Source organism: Copadichromis virginalis, linkage group LG18, assembly GCF_057382275.1.
Source record: "Copadichromis virginalis isolate Kocher_CV1m ecotype Utaka linkage group LG18, C_Virginalis_male_GT1.1, whole genome shotgun sequence".
Classification (NCBI taxonomy): Eukaryota; Metazoa; Chordata; class Actinopteri; order Cichliformes; family Cichlidae; genus Copadichromis; species Copadichromis virginalis.
This window is the reverse complement of record NC_140635.1, coordinates 30,809,329-30,829,002: the sequence shown is the minus strand read 5'-3', so window position 1 is coordinate 30,829,002 and position 19,674 is coordinate 30,809,329. Positions and strand designations below refer to the sequence as shown.

Below are 19,674 nucleotides of genomic sequence, written 5' to 3'. Positions count from 1 at the left end.
CTAATTCAAGGTCATGTAAGAAGTTAAGGCATCTTTTATTGCACCAAATTTAGATGTTTAAGGTCTGGCTTGTGTATTTGGTGTCTACCTACTATGTCAAGAGCCAGTGTGGCTTATTTATACCCTAAAATATGAGTCATTTACCGTGTGCCAACCTAATTTAAAGCAGAAAAATCTTACATTTGTAGTCTTTCTGGCTGCATAGAAAAGAAAAGAACTGCAGCCAACTGATACTAATACTATGGAAAACTGAAAAAGAAAAATACAAGGTGACACAGAGAAGGTGAAAGAGATACAAAGAGTAAGGAAAGAAATAATGTAGTCTAAGTAGGACGAAGACAAAATGTTTCAGTGAGACAGCGAGAGAGGGAGGGCGTATTTGGCCCCGCATTGCTAAGCTCCAGGTTAGGTGGCAGGGCCATTTGGCGAAGGCGCTGGTGCTAGACTTGATGGATGAGACAAACTGCAGGCTCTTTTCTCTTGTAACTTTAAAATCATTAAGCCTTTTACACGGCCATGCAGATTTTTATGGCCACCTCAGACAATCTGCCGGGGTTCATGTCTTTAGATCAGCAAGATGGGAGAAAGCAGAGAAAGGAAGAGGATGGGCATAATGTTCAATCTTTATGTAATGCGGCTTATGTCGCTCAGTAATGTTAATTTAAGGTTTGCTTTTTAAAATTTACAGTTATTTCTGGTCAATTTCATATTGGTTGGATTTAATTAAATAATATATGTAAGAAAGTGTTATGTCTTTATTTTTTTCTCCTTTTTGTCTACAAACATCAATAATACCCTAGATTTTGTTGATCAGTCACAGCCTACTGTAAAAAGCAAAAAAAAAAAAAAAGAAAGAAAGAAATGTGGCCTTACATAAAATGGCAACTGCATAAAAAATAGAAAACTGAAATGTATGTATAATTTTGTGCCTTTTTAGATTAATTTATCAAAATGACTTCATTAATATTTAGCTATTTAAATTTTAGCTAGCTAAATACTATTATGATTGCTAGCTTTAGCCTTTGCTAACTTTCGCTAGCGAAGGATAAATTAACAGCAAATTTTCAATGACTACTGTTTCTTTAGGACAGAAAGCACATTAAATTGTAATATCAGAGTCTACATTTGTGATGACAAACTAAACAGTAGGAACCTGAACAGCTATGTAAAGCTGGTAATAACACAACCAGAGTGATTTATGGCTAGGTTAAGCCTGGGCTTAGCAGCTAGGCTACATTCTTCTACTTTGGACCGAAAACATGGTTTAGTAAGGAAACTTACTAGGTATATGAAGGACAGTTTAAAAAATTCAATCAAAAATAAAATGCAAGAATCTTAAATACAGCTTGCAGAATCCACGATGCTGCGTGAAAATATTCAAATCTCCTTCAAATGACATAATGTGAAATTTAGTTTTATCCTTTTCCCGTCTCTTCTGATCATCCTATCATAAGACAGGTGAGAATGGAGTTCAGCAGGTAATCCGCACTAAGAGGACGCCATGACAGTGATCTAAGAGTCTAATCTGCTGCTCCTCTTTGCCAGACACGTTTTGCAATAACAAACACAGAGAGGAATAACCAGGAGATACACAGCGAGGATATGAGTTGCATTACTTAAATCTAGTTATCTAAGATAAACCTTTAACCAGCAAATGAGGGGAACGCACATGCTGGCATAACATATTCACATCACCTTCTGATAGGATTCTATTTCCTTTTTTCCTCTAAGGGTGGATATCGGTACAAAAGGCCAGAAATGTTAATGATAAACCAGCAGCAACAACAGTGTGGGAGGTACTATGATCCGCTCTAAATATTATCAATAACAACTCTGTGCGTGTGTCTTTATCCATCCATCCTTCTATCCATCCATCGCTCTCATTCTGCCTCCACAGGCTGCCTCCTCCGCTGTTAGGATTCAATTAACACGGTGCAGGCAGCCACGGCACCCTCATTAAAGCTAATTAGTTAAAACATCAGCCAATCTAGCGTTAATTGGCTTTGGTAATTAATTCAGCCGCTAGACCATATGAAAGCAGCAGGGAGAGCGATAATGAGAGGCAACAAGAGAGGCGAATCAAAGCAAGGGGAAGGGGGAAAAAAAGGAGAGTAAATGAGAGACATAAAGAAAGAATAAATAATAGGGAAGTAATATGCAGGAGACTATTTTTTGTGTTGATATGTGCTGCTGAAGACCAGCTCTAAGTGTGGATTAATAGGGCTATTGAACACAAAGTCAAGCAAGTATGTCAGCTATATGGAGAACAGTCAGCAGAAAATATCAGCATCGATTAAAACGCACTGAAAGTTCCTGTTAATGGGCAACAGTAGCTATCAGACGATAAATAAAATATATAATGTCAAAGTGTGAGCTGAATTTGTGTTTGCAGTAATACTATTCACTATATTATTTAGTATAGCACACACACACACACACACACACACACACACACACACACACACACACACACACACACGAGCGTGCAGGCGGGCAAGAAAACAGGCTGTGTTTGTGTGATTAGGGCTGACTCAGAGTATCTATTTCAAACTTGCTGATGTCCCTGTTTGCCCACTGACACGGCATGTTCCTGTCATGATTAGGCCCTTTGGGATGGAAATGAGTGCCGACAGGCCTCACGCCCACACCTCTCTCCATTCGGTATCCCTCCACCTCCACACAGCTGAGGAAGGAGAAATGGAATAGAGTCAGTCAGCACAGACAGGGCATAGGTCAGTAAAAGCAGAAGTGTCTTCCCTCTGTGTGACTTAATTATAAACACACGTCATACACTCCTAACTGCAGGCATAGCTTTCATATCCCATGTTCTAAAAGGATGCTAAATAAGAACAGTGAATATTCCACTTAGTCTGCTTTTGCTACCTTCGGCTTCCTGCAAACCACTGGCACAATACATGTGGCTGTGTGTTATTGGGATTGGTCCGTGGCTGCTGCTTGTGCCTGTGGCTCTGTGGGTCAGCGCTTGGTTAATGCTCCATTAATTTACTTCTTTCTCGCTCGCCACTCTTGGACAGGGGCATGCACGCGCACTGACAAGGTGATTGATTGAATAAACAGCTGTCAGTAGTTGGAGATAACCTTACAAGCATCACTCCACTGTCTTCAAGACGAACACATATGCCTGTTGCCAGGTCCCAGGAGTAAAAGCAGCATTATACATGCTGACACACACACACACAGACACACACACACACTGGGATCATTAGATCACAATTTATCACGTATGTTCAAACTAGGCAGCCGGTGATTTATGATGTGCTGATCTCTTGGGCTTTCCCTTTCTCTTTTCTAAATCCACCAAGTTTGATTTTAATTCCTTTTGAATTCTAAGAGTGTGTTTAAAAGTAAGGGGCCGTGAAAATATTCTTCTGACCCAAAACCTTTCCCCAGTGACACAAAAAGTATTGTGCATATAGTAGCAGTAGTGCAGTTCCTATCGATGTAAGACGAATGCATCTTCTATTCATTCTGCCTCTTATTTACCCACAGAAAAATTCCAATTGTCTTGAACAGACAGCATACATCCATACTCCTGCACACACACACACACACACACACACACACACACACACACACACACACCTTTCCACTTGCTACCCCTCAGTCGGCCATCTCTTCATCCCTCCTCTCCTCTGTACGGCACCGACATTTCATTTGCTTTTCTAAAAGTGAGAACCCCAGGGAGCGAGGGAGGGATAGTGAAAGACCCCGGTGATGAGTTTTGAGCAGGGCGTGGAGGAGTGCTATTTAAAAGTGCCATGCATCACTGTCAGGGAGTGAGACGGCACACAAACACACACACACATACGCACATATGCTCAGACAGACACAGGGAACGCACACGCTCGCAGAGAGCAACGCAAAGCAGCCCGGGTGGCAAACTGAAGTTGACCCCCGTTCCATTTCATCAAATGTCCCCTGAATGAGCCACACAGCCTCATCTATTTTGCACGCGCGCCCATACGGAGGCAGTGATCAGCCTAGTGTCTAGCCTGGTTAAATCACAGCTCACTTAAGAGAAAAACCATATCACTTCACCGGGAGACCCATGCACACACACACCTTGCTAGTCCCATTTGTGTTAATGCGGCCCCCTGGTTTTGGGCTTTAGGGCTCATATTCGCCATTATGGAGATGATGGCTTTACGGAGCCCCTCTCACCTCACCTTGCATCGGTCTCGGGGAAAGACAGGGGAGAGTCGAAATGAAGGCTGACACCTCGGTGGGATTTATTTGATTGCGGATGCGAAGCAGTGTCATTCTGGAGAAAGGGAGAATGCAACGGGAGGAGGAGGTGGAGGAGGAGGCCTGGACCCGGAGGCTAAGTGAAAGGAAGAAGAGGAGAAGATGGTGGGGTGAAGGGAAAGAACGACAGAAATAAAGGAAAGGAAAAGAAAGAGATTGGAAGGGAAGGGAGGAGGAGTCAGGGGGAAGCAGAAGTGGCCCTCTTTCCCTTTCGTGAATCAAATCAAATTCCCCTTATCGCACATTATTTGAAGAGGTTATCGGGCGCGGTAATGCGGTTACACGCCGGGCCGCGGCTGAGAGATTTCCTTGTTTACCGATGTTGGCGGGTGTTATAGCTAACCGGCCGGGCGAGCGGGAGAGGGGAGGGGAGAAGAAGGGAGGTGGAAGAGGAGGAAGGGAAGACGAGAGACAAGAGGGTTGTAGGCATAAACACTTGATGCATGTCAGAAAACTCATTTAGGGGAACAACAAGGAGGGGGAATGGAAGTGTGTGCGCGCGCATGTGTGTGTGTATACACATAAGGTGAAGACAGTTGTTCAAGGACAGAAAAACAGCCTCTACATGTAGACACTTTGTAATTCCATTTGGGGAATGTGCAAGTGTGCCTGTTGCGGTGTGTTTGTGCGAACGTAGCATACAAACATACTCTGTATATGCCAAGCCATAAATCCGGCCTTCCTGTTTTCTGACTCTTACTGTTGCGCTTAAATCCAGTTTACATGCTCGGTGCTCATTAGCTGATTGTGTGCACCCTTTACAAGTCAATACAATTCCTTGCAGAAGATATAAAAAATAGAAAAGAGTGATCAAGTTCATGGAAAGTCAAACATTTTGGTTTCTTTCTAAACTCCTTCATAAAGAGGTCACGTTTAACCCAAAAATCTGTAAGTTTTTAGAAAAGTGCATTTCTTACTGCCATGTGCCATCAAGGCAAGCTATAAGAAGCGCATAGAAAAAGGGAAGGGTTCAGTGTACACCAATCTCCTGCTTCCTTAGAGGCCGCCATGTTGGGCGAGATAAAGGCAGACAGATGACACGCAATCCAGGTCATTAAATGGGATTTGGAGCCACAGTTTTGTGAGTACATGCTTTGCCTCTTAGCCCATTGAGCCATGAGGACACCCCAAATGGTGTTTTATCTCTGGTCCCATTGAGAGAGAGTATTGAGCTGACAATCCCTGTCCTCTCTGGAGGTGGCCTTTTACCTCAGCTCATTGTAGTCTGAGACTGGGAGCCTGTGCTATCTAGCATCTATTGATTCCCACTTCATCTGGACCAAAGCAAGGAAGAGGGAGACGGGGTAGCACCAAGAGACTGAAGAGAGAGGAGAAAAAGTTTTTATCTTACAAAGAAGAAGAAGAAGAACGCCAGTTGAAGTAACGTTTTCATCATTTCGTGATGACTAATGATTTACCAATTTTCAGCAGCTTTTGGCTGCGCAGCCTCTGAAGTCTGAGATTTTTGAAAATAAGGATCACTCATATTTATTAGTGCACAATAAATATGAAAAGGGATATGAGGAAGAAAAGGAAGAAAGGAAGAAAAAGCAGTGTTGCAAATGGGGAAAATGAGCATGTAGAGTTAGGAAAACAGAAAGTAAGGCTATTAGGATGAAAGTGAAACAAAAGGAAAGGAAGGGATGACAAAGAAAAGAAGATCCCTCCTCTTTGCTCTCCACTCTTCCACATGATCTGGCTCTCTCCTCCTCAACATCTGCTGTCTGTAATTGCCTGTCTAGTTGTGTTTGTATGTGCGGCTCCTCTCATTATTTGAAAAGCCTAATCAAGGACGTATTTTGGGGTGATCATTGATTAAATTTAACATCGTTTCTGTTTTTTGAAAAACTAAAAAGTAAAACAGCCTTATGGTTATCTTTGCAATTTTCAGTCATTCCACTGACAGATTCACAAAGCTGAACTAGGAATTAGCTACTCAATTTGTCGTGTTAGACCAGCGTAAGTGTCGTGTCAGCAGTACAGCAGTCAGTAAATAAATCAGACTGGCGATCAGAAAAGTCAGAGGATATGCTTCCTGCCAGCTCGGTGACTTATTGTTTCGTGAAGCCACTGAGATCTGTTAACTGGCTCAAGTGACAGAGATGAAAGAAGGGAAAGTGGTGACAGGAGGAAATAAGGAAGAAGAGGAAAAGAGAGAGATAGTGATCTGGAAAGGAGAAAGAGTAAGTAAAGACAGATGGAGGGACTGGGAGAAGGAGAAAGAAGGAAAAGGAAGTCAGAGAAAGAGAGATAAGACGATCCATCTTGGCACATTTTGTAGGGTGGGAGGGTTCAGGCCTATATTCCATCATGGCTGTCAAGGAGACGCACACCTTCTCTTGGCTCTCCTGCTCCATCCATCCATCCATCCCCTCGTTTGGGCAGCCGACCAGTGCTTCACTGAGGAGTCTCAACACTAAAAAGTCCTGTCAGTCCTATTTCCTTGTTATTGTCCAGCCGTCTTCTCGCTCCAACCCCCCCTCCATCTTCTGCAGCTCCGGTACCTTCCCCGTGCTACCCAAGATTAAACGCTCCCTCGTCGCGCCGCAGGGGGAGTGTGTGTGTTTTGAGTGTGTGAAGTCTAAAGCGGGACATGTGGATACACACATGTGTTTGCGTGTCGCCCCAACATTAATCATCTTTAAGGGGCTGACAAGCAGGGTGTGTGACATCGCATCACATCAGCACCACCCCACCCCCCCATCCTTCCCAACCCGGCTTCTCCTCCTCTTCCTCCTTCGAGGGATTTTTCTGTCCATTCGGCTCTCCCCATCGCTCACTTCCCTCGGGGAACACTTGACAGGGAGAGGGGAAAAATAAGAGGAAGGGAAAAGAGAAAGTACATGGGAAGTAAAAATGACAGGAAAGGAGGAAACACCACAACAGCAAACAAGTTTAAAAAAAGAAAAGAAAGAGATGAAGAGTGAAAGTTTTGACAAGACTTTTAGGGCAAATAAACATTGCATGGCATTACATTTGGATTAATTGGGGGCCCGTTTTTGACTGAAAGATGTTTCATTTGCTAATTTTGCAAGTTTTATGTGATAATTTTCATATGGAGACACACTTGTTGCTGATATATTTAATATTTTTTAGCTTTAAAAAAAATCTGACTTTTAAAAAAATGCAAAGTTTCCCTTCAGTGTTTGATTGAATGCTTTGTGTTGCAGGATTTATGAAATTATCTATTTATTTTCACATATTGGGGCTGATTTTATATTTTGGTCTACGTTTAGTGCTGCTTTTATGTTTTTGGTGACAGCAGTTCCCATCTCTGTTGGATCTAAAAGCTGTTAGCTGTATTTATTCCATCACATCAGAGAAAGTCAAATTTGCATGTCTTAGGAATATGTTTGGTGTTAATGTGCTGGTTTATATTTTCTGTAAAAAAAAAGAAGCTTGAATTCAAACCACTTCACACAACCCAATCATTCCTCCACTTTAGTATGTTTTCCTCTTATTCATTGTTGCTTTTCTGTTGTCGTAAATGTGCAGCTACATGTCTTTATCATCAGTCTGCCAGTACAAAAATAACCTCATTCACAGAGAATCTTTCAAACTTCAAAAGAAAATCACCTCTTATTGAAATGCACAAAGTAAACTTTCACCATGCAAAACAAGCGTTTGCACTTTTTTTTTGGACTCAACAATAATCAAGCATATGTTTGTGTGTGTGTCCGCGACCTCCAGGAGTGCGTTTGTCTGCAGAATAGAAAGCGGCCCCATCGGCTGCAGAGGGGGATTGGATCTGTTCTTTGTTTGCTGTGGCGGATGGCGGACGGCTTCAGCATGACTCAAATTATCTTGTCAAAGCAATAAAGGGGAGAGAAGAGGTGTGCAGGGGCTGAGAGGGGGGCTAAAAAGGAGATGAAGAAACAAGGAGAGAAAGGGAAAAATCAGAAAGGAGAGGGGTAGTAAGGGAGAGAGAAAGGAAGAAATGAAAATAAAGAAGATGAAAAAGAAAGGAAGAAAGAAAAAGCAAAGAAAGGATTGTAGGGAGAATCAGACTGCAAAAAAGAGAAGGAAACATGTAAAAAAGAGATAGAAAAAGAGAGAAAGAAGGTAATCGATTACCTATTTTTCAAAGTCACTTAACGTGTCCAGTGCTGTGGGCTGTGTTAAGCAGCAGTGCAGGAGAATGGGAGGCTAGTATGCATGCACACGCTCTGAGAAAAGAAGGGCAGCGGCAGAGGTGGGTTGTGGAGGGGGGGGCGTTTGTGCGTGCTTTCCGTTACTAGTTGTATCATGAGTCCTTTTGCAGGAAACTGTGAGCAAGGATAAATGCCCCCCAAGGGCTGCATGTGTATGTATAGGAGTGTGTGTATGTAATGTTTGTGCATTAAAAAGAAAAGAAAAAGAAAACGGTTCACTAAAGACAAGGCAGACAGGGAGTCCCCCCGTACCTGGTCCCCTTGTTGCCGTGGTGACAAGCGGTCTAAACGGGATGTCCTGGCTGAGGCGGGGCCTATTGTTTGCGGGCTAAAAAAAGAACTATTTGATTGGCTATCCAGGAAATCAGGAAGTGTCCTCCAACTCTAAGCACTGATATGATTTCAATAGATGGTATTTTTAGCCAGGTTAGACAGACAAAGCACAAACACAAAAATGCATACGTTCCAACACGTACGCAATAACACAATAACACACACACAGAGAAACAGGTGTGGCCCCACCCTAAGCCCTGCTGATCAAGGACAATGAAGTGAGGTAGTGTTGGCAGACTCTATACAGCATTATCTCATCCATGGCAGACACTTCTTTAACTCCCCTTCTAACACCACCTCCCGCTTTGACCCCAGAGCAACATTACACAATGGATACTGTAGAGCACTCTAGTCCGCTTTTGTAAGCGTGTAATCCAGAAATGTATACTGTGATGCTTGCTGAAGATGCTGGCTCCTTAAACCCATTTTCTTGCTTTTACCCTAAAACTTCTGCTTCACTGCCACATGACAAAGTCTGTCAATACTATGCAAAGTGATTTATGTAGGGAATTTATGCAAGGTCACCACATGCTCTAGCATCTTGTCAATCACAATGTGGCCGTGTCCTAAAGCATACCCTGCATGTTTTTACTGTATGGAAACATATTTTTATGAAGTGACCATTGTGACGTAAATAAGGCTTGACGTGAGTGACTGAAACAATGATCTCTTTAGGAAAATGCCAACTGAAGTTGTAGATGGAGTGAGTAGTAGGGTTTGCGATAGGACCCATTTTTGCACTCATAGAAGTTGCCCCCTGCTGGCCATTGTAAAACTACATTTTTAAGGTACTTCCACACTAGCTTCATTTGTACTCGATGGGATTCTGCAGTAATAAAACAACAGTAAAAAATAATAATATTTGAGGTGCATTCTGATACCATATAATTAAACACACTCAACATGTAAGGTTTGTGCATGAAAAAAGAAATGGTTGGGTGCTTATATCTCTTATGCTGATATTCTTGTCACTGTGTGTTTCTCTTCATTGGTGTCTCCAGGTAAAAAGAAGATGTCCCTGTATGACAGCCAGGCTCCAGTCTGTCCCATCTGCCAGGTGTTGCTCAGGCCTGGAGAGCTACAGGAACACATGGAGACAGAGATAGAGAGGCTAGCCACCATCTGCCTCAGGTAGGACTGAGCTCTCTCCTTAACAGAGTCAAATATTTATTATAAGCGTTACTTTAATGATCTGTAGGTATGTATATATATATATGTCTTTATATACTCTGTTTGGGTCAGTCTCAATGAAACTGTGCACGAACACGTTACACAAACTATTAACATCTATATGTTTAAAGCTAAGTTTAGCCCGGTGTCTTACAATAACGGACACGGTTGAATGAAGGTATAATGAATCCTGTAATCTTGAATTGGAAACATTGTCCTGGGTATGAAATAACAAATTGGGATGTCTCATAATTTCATTAAATTAAATAACATGAATCATATTACCAGGATGTATTGGTTGGTACAGAGTAATTTTGAAGGATTATTACTGCCTGTATTTCAACTAAGATTTTATGTCCAGCTCGCTGACCTATTTTTTTATTCTGAGCAAAGATTTTGGTATCATAAATCTGCATAAAAGGCAGGAGCACGCTGTCAATGCAAAGCTAAGTGTTTCCTACAGGGATTAGGATTCAAACCCGTGACCTCAAGTTCACTTCTGCCCCCTTTTTTTCCCCACACGGCAGTTGCACGAGCTGTTTTACGATGGACAAATCAACTCCGAGCCCTTGTAACGATGGAACACAACCATTAGGACCCATATTTCACCTTGACCACGCGTCGGGTTTTGTGTGTGCACCTACGTCTGTGGTTGTGACCCGGTGTCCACCTAAGCGGCCCAGTTTTATGATAGTACCCATTAACCTGAAGGAAAAGGGCAACAGATAGCGTCACCCCAAGTGGAAATCACACTTCATTTACCCACCGTTTACACTGTGGGCACCCCTCCTCTTGTCTCTCCCTGTCCAAACACTATACCACTTGTTTCTTCTCTTCCATTTATTTGCAATCATTTATTTATTTGATTTTTTTCAATCTCTTCCTAAATCTTGTTTTTCCCCTTTGCTTAATAGGCCTTTACTGTTCTTTTTTCTCACATCTCATCTATATTTCATTAGTTATTTCTTCATGATCTTTTGATTTTAAGTCAGTTCCAGTCATTTAAGACCAAAGCAATGGCCTAACTTCCTGAATAAGTCAATTTATATATTTTTTATATAGCTATGAGCTTTCTATTGTAACCCAACAATACTACAGAGAAAACCCCAACAATCAAACAACCCCCGTTGAGTAAGCTGACAGCTGGAAGTAAAAACTGCCTTTTAACGGGAAGAAACCTCCAACAGAACCAGGCTCAGGGAGGGGCAGATGTATGGAAAATAGGACAGTGCAGGAGAAACCGATAGACAGAGATGGATTGCCTGCCAAAACCCCCCCGAATCAAACAAATAATTGAAAACAAAGAAAATGTAAATGTATAATTATGAAGAACATATATGTATGGAAAAGAATGGAGGAAATGATCGAACTGAGCGTCAGCCAAGCATTATTGGACAAATCTTGTTTTATTTTCTGAGCTATCAGCCACATCTCAAGGCTTTAATCCGTGGATAGAATTGGTTCAGTTGTCATCCAGAAAGCCAGGAGATGTGGCTGGGAGCTCTGGGGAAACGTGGGAGCCATGCATCATCTAATAATATGGCAAGGTGTCTGTGTGTTTTAATAATTAATAAAGGTTAGTAGTTTGTCCTTCCTTCTGGCAGTGTGGGATGCTAGCCCTGGGAAGCCTAGTTCCGATGTCCACTCTCTGTCTCTCTCTCACACACATACACAGTTATTTAAGGAAATAGCATCATCCCGGCCTGAGAAGGGATGGTGGCTAATGTCACAGCTGGCTGATTTGCCTACTTGCCATTAGATCCATACGTACACCACAGAAAAAGGGAACAAGAAGAAGCAAGAACGGAGATGTTGAAGATATTTTGTAAAAAGGACTTCCTCTGTATCTGTGAGTGATCTAAAGAAATGTGAACAGGAGATAAAACCGAAAGGGTTGTGTGCATTATATCACAAAACTAACCCGCCAATTCTAAATGGCACACCCACCCACCGTGTCTCCTTCTCCCTGGCTCTCTGCATGGGAGCTGCCATTATTGGAAGTGACAGTGGGAATTTGGTCCAATTTGTGGTAAATGTGCCTTTAATGACGAGCAGCGCTTGCTGAATGAAAGAACTGTGGGTATGGAAACGAAGGTGTCTGTGTGTGTCTGTGTGAGTGTTTAAGAAGCGTGTGTTTCTACTTGTTTTGCCCTTCTGTCCTAGTTGCTCTTGCTTCATGTAAATGTACAAGTGTTTGATTGCAACTGTCAGTCCGTGTCCTCTCTTCTGACTGCGAGCTCTGTCACTTGTTCATAGGACATGGCTTTTCATGTTTAGTCATCGAAATCACACACGCACACACACACACACACACACACACACACAGTTTGGCAAATGGAAATCTATCATGCCCTGTACATGTCAGGTGGCTTGGGGCAGGCAAAGTAATCTACATACCCCATTGCCCCCCTCCTCACCTCTGCTCCTCTTCTTCTCCCTCCTCCTCTATAATCAATTTGCCTCCACTCAAGCCCCCACCTCTCCACCAGATGACACAAAAAGGCAAAAAGCAATCAGTACCTTGAGTTTAGTGCCATCCCTCCATTCTTCCTTCCATCTCCATCCACCAAGAAACGACTTATTCATCTTTAGTTGGTTCTCTCTCTTTGCCCCCTCTGGTTGGGAGTGGAGGTGTGAGGCCGTCACTACAATTCAGTAGTACTGTGTACGACCAATGCAGATTTAACCAGGATGGAGGTGAGTGGGCAGATTTAGTTAATTGAATTCCATCAAATTACTGTTCAAACCAAATTCAACAGGCACTGTTAGCACTAAAAAATAGGATAAATATACAATCCTGTTGTTGATACTTATAGTCTGAGTAATGTGAAATACTCCACAGTAGTTGCATAGTGAGATCAAGGGATACTTTAAACAATTACAGCAGTCTGAGATTGCATATCTGTGACACAGCTGGAAATCGCCACTATTGCATACACAAATTATTAAATCTCTGGAAGGATATCTGGATCTGAATAGTTTCATATATTGTGTTGAAAACTTGACAGTGATTTTCATATCTCAAACTATGTATAAGTAAATAGTTAATTCCAAATTTTGCCTTGTTTCTTACAATCTTTCATTAAAAAAAAATCCAGATTCAGATCTGGAGCACTTCCAAAGCTGAATATTATAATAATAATAATAATAATAATAATAATAATAATAATAATAATAATAATAATAAGCTTTATTTTAATAGTATTTTTTATAAAGCAGAGTTTATAAAGTGCTTTGGCAAGCAGGCGGAAGCAAAAGCAACCAGAAAGCCAAACATTAAAGTCACACCCAGCCCTGACGAGTAAAATTCTGCAAACAAATGTGCCAAGCAATTCGCATTACTCCTTTGGCAGAGTTACTTACTTACATGCAGAGCAATAAGATGACCTTCAAGTGTAAATGGACTGTGTTTACCAGGGTGCAAGGGACTTAAATAAGACACTTTTGAGTTGCTGTATGAACAGCATCGACAACAGCAAATTTTCTAGCTTTATCTCTAAAATATTGACTCAGGAAGGTGTAACAGCCTCCAGAGTTCTTGAAGTGTCCCCTTAATATTTGTGAAAAGAGCTTCAGCACAAGAAATGATTGCAAAATAAATAACAATAGTAACTTAAATATTAGTGTATGTAATGGTTATTATGTGTACCTTTGCATAACATAAAATTCACAAAGACAAACCGTCTATACAGAAATCAACTTTTTAGACCCTGTTAAAAATGATGATGAACTAAAAATGTAATAATTAGAATGTTTTAATATAATGGATCAAATTTCCACAGCTATTTCTAGATTTGATACATAACCCTGTACATTTTATACATATCTTCCTACAATTTTTAAAATTTTCTATACATATTCTGTACATTGTTACCTATGCACAATTCGGCTGCTTATGTTTATAGGACCACCTTCTGTCTTCCTTTTATATTTAATTTTTTCCTTGCTGTAAGAGCTCTGTAACACTGAAATTTCTCATCCGTGGGACAATAAAGGTTTATTCTATTCTATTCCAGTTTTATTTTATTGTGGATGGTAAATGACAAAATGTTACTTTTGACCTGCAAATTTTAATATCCATCTGATACCAAGTAATCATCGGGCCTACGTTACCAATACCAATATATTTAACCATAAGTCAGCTTATGCAGGGAAGAACAGTGTGACAAGACTCATTAATTTGTAATTTCTGAACACATTTTAATGACCACTAAATCACTCCGAGTTTTAATTTCCACAATAATTTGTTAACAAAACAAAAAACGCCTTTCAGCTTTTCATGCATTTTGAAACTGTTGTTTTTTTCTGTTTTTTTAAAGAACTGCAATGAAAATGTGCCTGTCTCTAAAGGACTTTGTGTCAGCATTTGTTGTTTTTTAAAATACATGGTTGAGTATATAGTTTCATTTCCCCAAAAACCCTGAAAACTGATTTATCGCCATTGTTTGGACTAAATATTAAACTTACAGGCTATAAACACAATATCAATCCTATCATGCTGGTATCAATCTGATACCAATACCAGCGTTTGTATCGATACTATTGTGCTAGTATCGGTCAGCACTGATAATATTTATATATATTTGGATCAATCTACCTACCTCTACAAAAAGCTATAAAAACTATTTGTGTGAGGCACCGACATGCCCTTACCTCTCCTACACGTGCCTCATTAGCAACACATTTTAAATCGCATCTGTCATTCATCCTTGCCTCCTTTTCCCTACTTGCTTGGTGTGTTTGTTTCACTTTGCTTTGCTGCTCATTTCCTCACTCTTCTCCTCGCTTTGACATGGCAGCCAGCTGGAATTTCCAGCCCTATAACCCTCGCTATCAAAAATTCATAGAACTGGGCACGCAGATGTGTGCAAAGCGCTGAGAAGAAGCGGCAGCACACCAACTTTCCCATCACTCCCTCTCTTCCTTTCTCTAGTTTTCTGTCTCCTTTCATCTTTCCCTCGCACGATGTCTCTCTTTATGTTGCCCGCTCGTTCTCTCTCACCACATTTCTCTCACCTCACATTTCATCCCCCCCAGCTACCCCAACTCCTCTTTCATCTCTCTATCACCCCCTCTGTCACCGTGGCAATTTTCTCCCATCGTGGCAGGCATGCAACTGCTGTCCTCTCTCGCTCTCTTCCCCTCTCTCTGTCTCCCTCCTTCTCTTGTCGCTGTTTGACACTGTCAACAAGCAGGTAGAGTTGGCTGTTATTGTTGATGCCTCTGCAGAGGTTCCAGGTAATGAATAAAAGAGCGATAGAGGGAGAAGGAGAGAGAGATGACAGAGACAAAGATAGAAAAGGGGGTAAGAAAGGTGTGTGTTTGTGAGTGTGCTGGTGGTGGGGTGTTGGCAGATTCCCCTGCATTACACGGCAGCTTGACTGTGTCACCCATGTTTATTCTCTTTGTTGGCGGAGGTGTGGCCTGCTGTTCTGTGGTTACACACACAGTTGCAAAACAACATGCAGGTGCATATGCACATCCACAGGTAATGGCAGATTTCTACATACAGATTCACCATCAACAGAGACATAGAATATATACATAAGCAAACACCCATCCTGCACACCGAACCACAGGCATACTTTCTAGGTATGCAACTAAGTCATCTCCGAACAAAAATAATCAGACATGAGAGAAAATAACAACTAATAACTAACTACTCACTAACCCTATTTCTTTTCTTGTGACATTATATAGCACAAATATTTCAAAGTAAATTGGAGTACATTTCAAGTTCAAATCCTTGCATTGTTGTAGTTTAGTTTAATTATATACACTGCTAAAAAAAAACAACAACTAGGAAGACTCATCAGATCTCAATGGGAAAAAATCAGGATGGATATATCCATACTGATATGGACTGGATAATGTGCCAGGAACCAAAGGATGACACATTATTTGATGGAGTTGGAAATGATCAACCTACAGAGAACAACACCTCAAAAATCTAAGAGAAAAACTGAGTTTGCTGAAATTTAATTTCAGCAACTCAAAGTGATATTCCTTGGTTTGCATGGCCTCCACATGCTTTTATACATGAATCACAACCTGTAAGGGTCTGACAGTGCTCATCCTGTTCCTGCTTGCATAAAGGAGCAGATACCAGCCCTGCTGGTGAGGTTAGGGAACTCAAGGATGCAAATGTTTCCAATCACAGAAGCCTCCCACAAAGAGCTCTGTTGAAGCATAGACTGTATGTAAAAGATGTAAATGGCCTCTGAGGCATCACCAATTGTTTAGCAGCATTCTGTTGCTAAAGCCTTAATCTGAGTGCCATTTTTGGTGTTCAATGTGATCTGGCTGAGAAACCAGGAGTAACTGCACAATTATCAACTAGAAGAAAAGTGTGTGTACTTTATTGGTCCCCGTGGGGAAAATCCCTCTCTGCATTTAACCCATTCACTCAGTGAAGCAGTGGGCAGCCATTGGGCGCCCGGGGAGCAGTGTGTAGGGACGGTACCTTGCTCAGGGGTACCTCAGGGTAGCTGTTCAGGGGAATCGAACCCCCGACCTTCCGATCACGGGGCCACCACTCTACCTACTGAGCTATCCCTGCCCAAACTAGAGGCTTGTCGATCACCTGATTGAATATGTTTTAGGACTTACATTTACAAAACATCACAACATAACGATGTATTCAGTGTGAACTGAAACTCCCAACTGAGGCCATAATCTCATCAGGAAAGAGCAAAAGAGCTGAAACACAGAAAGCAGGCTGAAACACACTTTTTTATGTGTGTCGGATCAATATAATTCAAGGAATCTTGTTTTAATTTGATTGAAAAATGAAAAAAAAAAGAAAAAAGCCTGGTTTATGTGGTTTACACATAAACCAGGCTTTATGTGTAAAGTTAGCCGGGTTCCTCTTTAGATACGCTGACAGTGATACACCGAGTGCTGCTGTGCACAGAATCATTTTTTAGGATATATATAAAAAGAACTACACCCTGCTTCACACGTCCTTTATAGGAACAAATACTTCCACTGCACTTTGACACGTCCATCACCCTCCCCACTCCTAGCTTCCTCTGTGCAGCTCTGCATTATATTTCACCGCTCTTATATTGCCCTTGTCTTGCTCTTACTCCTCCTTGTGCATCACTTTGTAAATTCTTCACTTCAGATAAGTGACATATAAATAAGGCTTCTTATTCTTATTACCCACCCATCCATCCATTGAAAAAGGAAATTCCTTGTCTACCAGGGCATGCTGTCAGATTAGAGGTTGTGCTCAATTCAGTTTTAGGCTCCCTTCCCTTTGTGGTCTGCCACCGTCTGTTTGAATCTGTTCGTGTGTGTGTGTCCAAGAGGGTCTGGTGAGCTAACAGGGTCTCAAAGCAAACATGACAATCCTGTCTCGCTTCGTCAACGTCAGGCTTGTCGCAAGGATTTGTGAAGCTCGGAGAAATTTATCTCTGTGTTTGGGTGAAAGTCTGAGAGACAGAGGATGGCAGAGGCAGCAGATGGGCGAGAATAATGGGGAAGGTAGACAACAGGGCGGGGGAAGAAGAGAAGAAAAAGTGGGCAATAAAAAACAAAATGAGAAAAATCAATTGAGAGCAGAGGGGTCCGTAAATGTGAGGGGGGGGGATCAAAATAAAGTAATGTGTCTGTATTTGAAGAATAAAAGCATTTATTTGGTATGCAACTAACCCCAGCTTTGGGCACCTTTGTCCTTATAATATTTATATGCTGACAAGTCAAACCACTGTTAATCATCTTATTGCCTGCTTCTGTGTATGAACATGATGAGTGAAAGCAGCCAAGTGAACTGAGTGCGCTGCTGCATTTATAAGTCATCATAAAGGGTCGATGAGAATAGAAGAGTGATGGATGAAAGTGAATGAAAACATTATCAAGAGTCTGATAAACTGATTTGCAAGTGAGTCGCAGGTGAAATTCACAGATATTAGTTGTGTGTTAGTGTGTGCAGGGAGTCAGAACGTAACCAGAATCCACTCAGGATCACAGTACGTCATGTGATCTCACTGATTTCCTTTTTCTCTTCTTTCTCTGCAGCAGTAAGAACCCGTCATCCAAGGATGGAGCGGCCACTCCAGGAACCCCCAAGGTGAGCCCACGCTCAGTGTTTAAAGCAACACTGTGTACTGTGTGTAGGAGATAATAAATTGTATTTAGATAGAAACATATACATATTCATGTAAGCTAAAAACAAGAGGAAGATGCAGGATTAGACAAGGTTAGATTTCAAAGTATTATACCTACTTTTCAGTAGTGCAGCGTACTTTCTTTACCATCCAGCTACCAGAGTTGTTACTCAGTTTCTGTTCCTCTCTGCTGCACTAAGGGGAAATCAGCTGGACTGTCTTACATCTTATACAAACCAGCGCCAGTCTCCCTTGTCTAACGGGCAGCAGGACCAGGAGGCACTGTACTGTGATTGTTCCAATTAGAGAGTCAGAGAGAGAATGCAAGCAGAAAAAAAGACAGAAGAGATCAAACTGCAAGAAGACGAATTTATGATCCCATCAGGAAGCCTTTTCTTACTGTTTCTGTGTCTTCATCTGGCTGAGGCCTCTTTTAAAAGACTTCTGACATCTCGTATTGTCAAAAGACCCAATATAATACTCCGACTCTACTCACAACATGTGAGCGCTGTAATGACTATACAGTTCAGCTCAATTCAATTTTACTTAAATGGCACCATATCACAACAACAGTACCCTCAAGGTGCTTTATATTGTAAGGTAAAGACGCTACAATAATACAGGGAAAGTACCAGCAATCAGACGACTCCCTCTGAGTAAGCACTTGGCGATAGTGAGAAGGAAAAACTCCATTTTAACAGGAAGAACCCTCCAGCAGAACCAGGCTCATGGAGGGGCGGCCATCTGCCATGTCTGTACCATATGTAGGAGAAGAAAAGGAAAGAAATTTTTTCTCATATCGGAGAAATCATCCAAACTGCCTGATTGTGGCACTGTGTTCATTGTTGTGGCTTGGCAGGGGTTACGCAGGGTTGCATTAAACAAATTATAGTGGATTACTGTATTCACCCTGTCCGTATAAGCCAGTGTCCAATGTACTGCTGAAATATCGGTTTCCAGACCTTTATAGTGTGAACTCTCCTATTAACAGGGTGTCAACAGTTTATAAAAGTAGGATATATTAATTCATCCTTCATCAGGCGTTTGGTGCTCTGGTAAATCATTTATGTCGGTCTGCGGTATATTCTGGATTTGTGTTTCCTAAAGATCCCTAAAGTCATCAAGTTCCTTCATTATCTCCACATTTGTTTTAGCCGCTGACTAAATACCAGGTCAAAGTCTTATAGGCCACTGCAGGAAGATGTGCACTTGGATTGCAAAAGAATATACAATTCGGGTTATTCGCTTTCATTCCCTTACACCTTTGGGTGCTGACCCGGGCTTAGAGCAGTGCTCGCAGCACTGTGGGTGGGCTTGTACTTGAGAGAGGCAGACAATGCCGGGTTGAGGGGTGAGTGCTGGCCTTCTCTTCCAGCCGTGACTGCGCATCACACTGATGTTGTTTAGTATTCAGCTGCAGGCCACGGAGAATGGAGAAGGCCAGTCTGAAGCACACGGGCCTGTTGTTGTCGTTCCCAGCTTGGTATGCATCACCCAGCTGCGTTAAACCGGAGATTAACCCCGACACATCTACTCATGTGGTACTGTGCCCACTTGCTAAGCTAAAGTGAGGGGGAAATGTGAGATATGTGTCGGACCGGACATAAATTTGTGAGATGCTGCACCACCCAGTGTGCATTTGA

General features: G+C 41.8%; 1 protein-coding gene across 3 annotated transcripts in view; it reads left to right on the top strand.

Moving 5' to 3' along the window:
- The window catches only part of rnf220a (ring finger protein 220a), a 167,698-nt gene that overhangs the window by 114,573 nt on the left and 33,451 nt on the right, over nt 1-19,674 (top strand). For all 3 annotated transcript variants that reach the window (XM_085438078.1, XM_085438077.1, XM_085438079.1), the window contains exons 3-4: nt 9,752-9,881; nt 17,943-17,994. In XM_085438078.1, the coding sequence (XP_085294204.1) occupies nt 9,752-9,881; nt 17,943-17,994 (182 nt within the window). The remainder of the gene's footprint in view (nt 1-9,751; nt 9,882-17,942; nt 17,995-19,674) is intronic.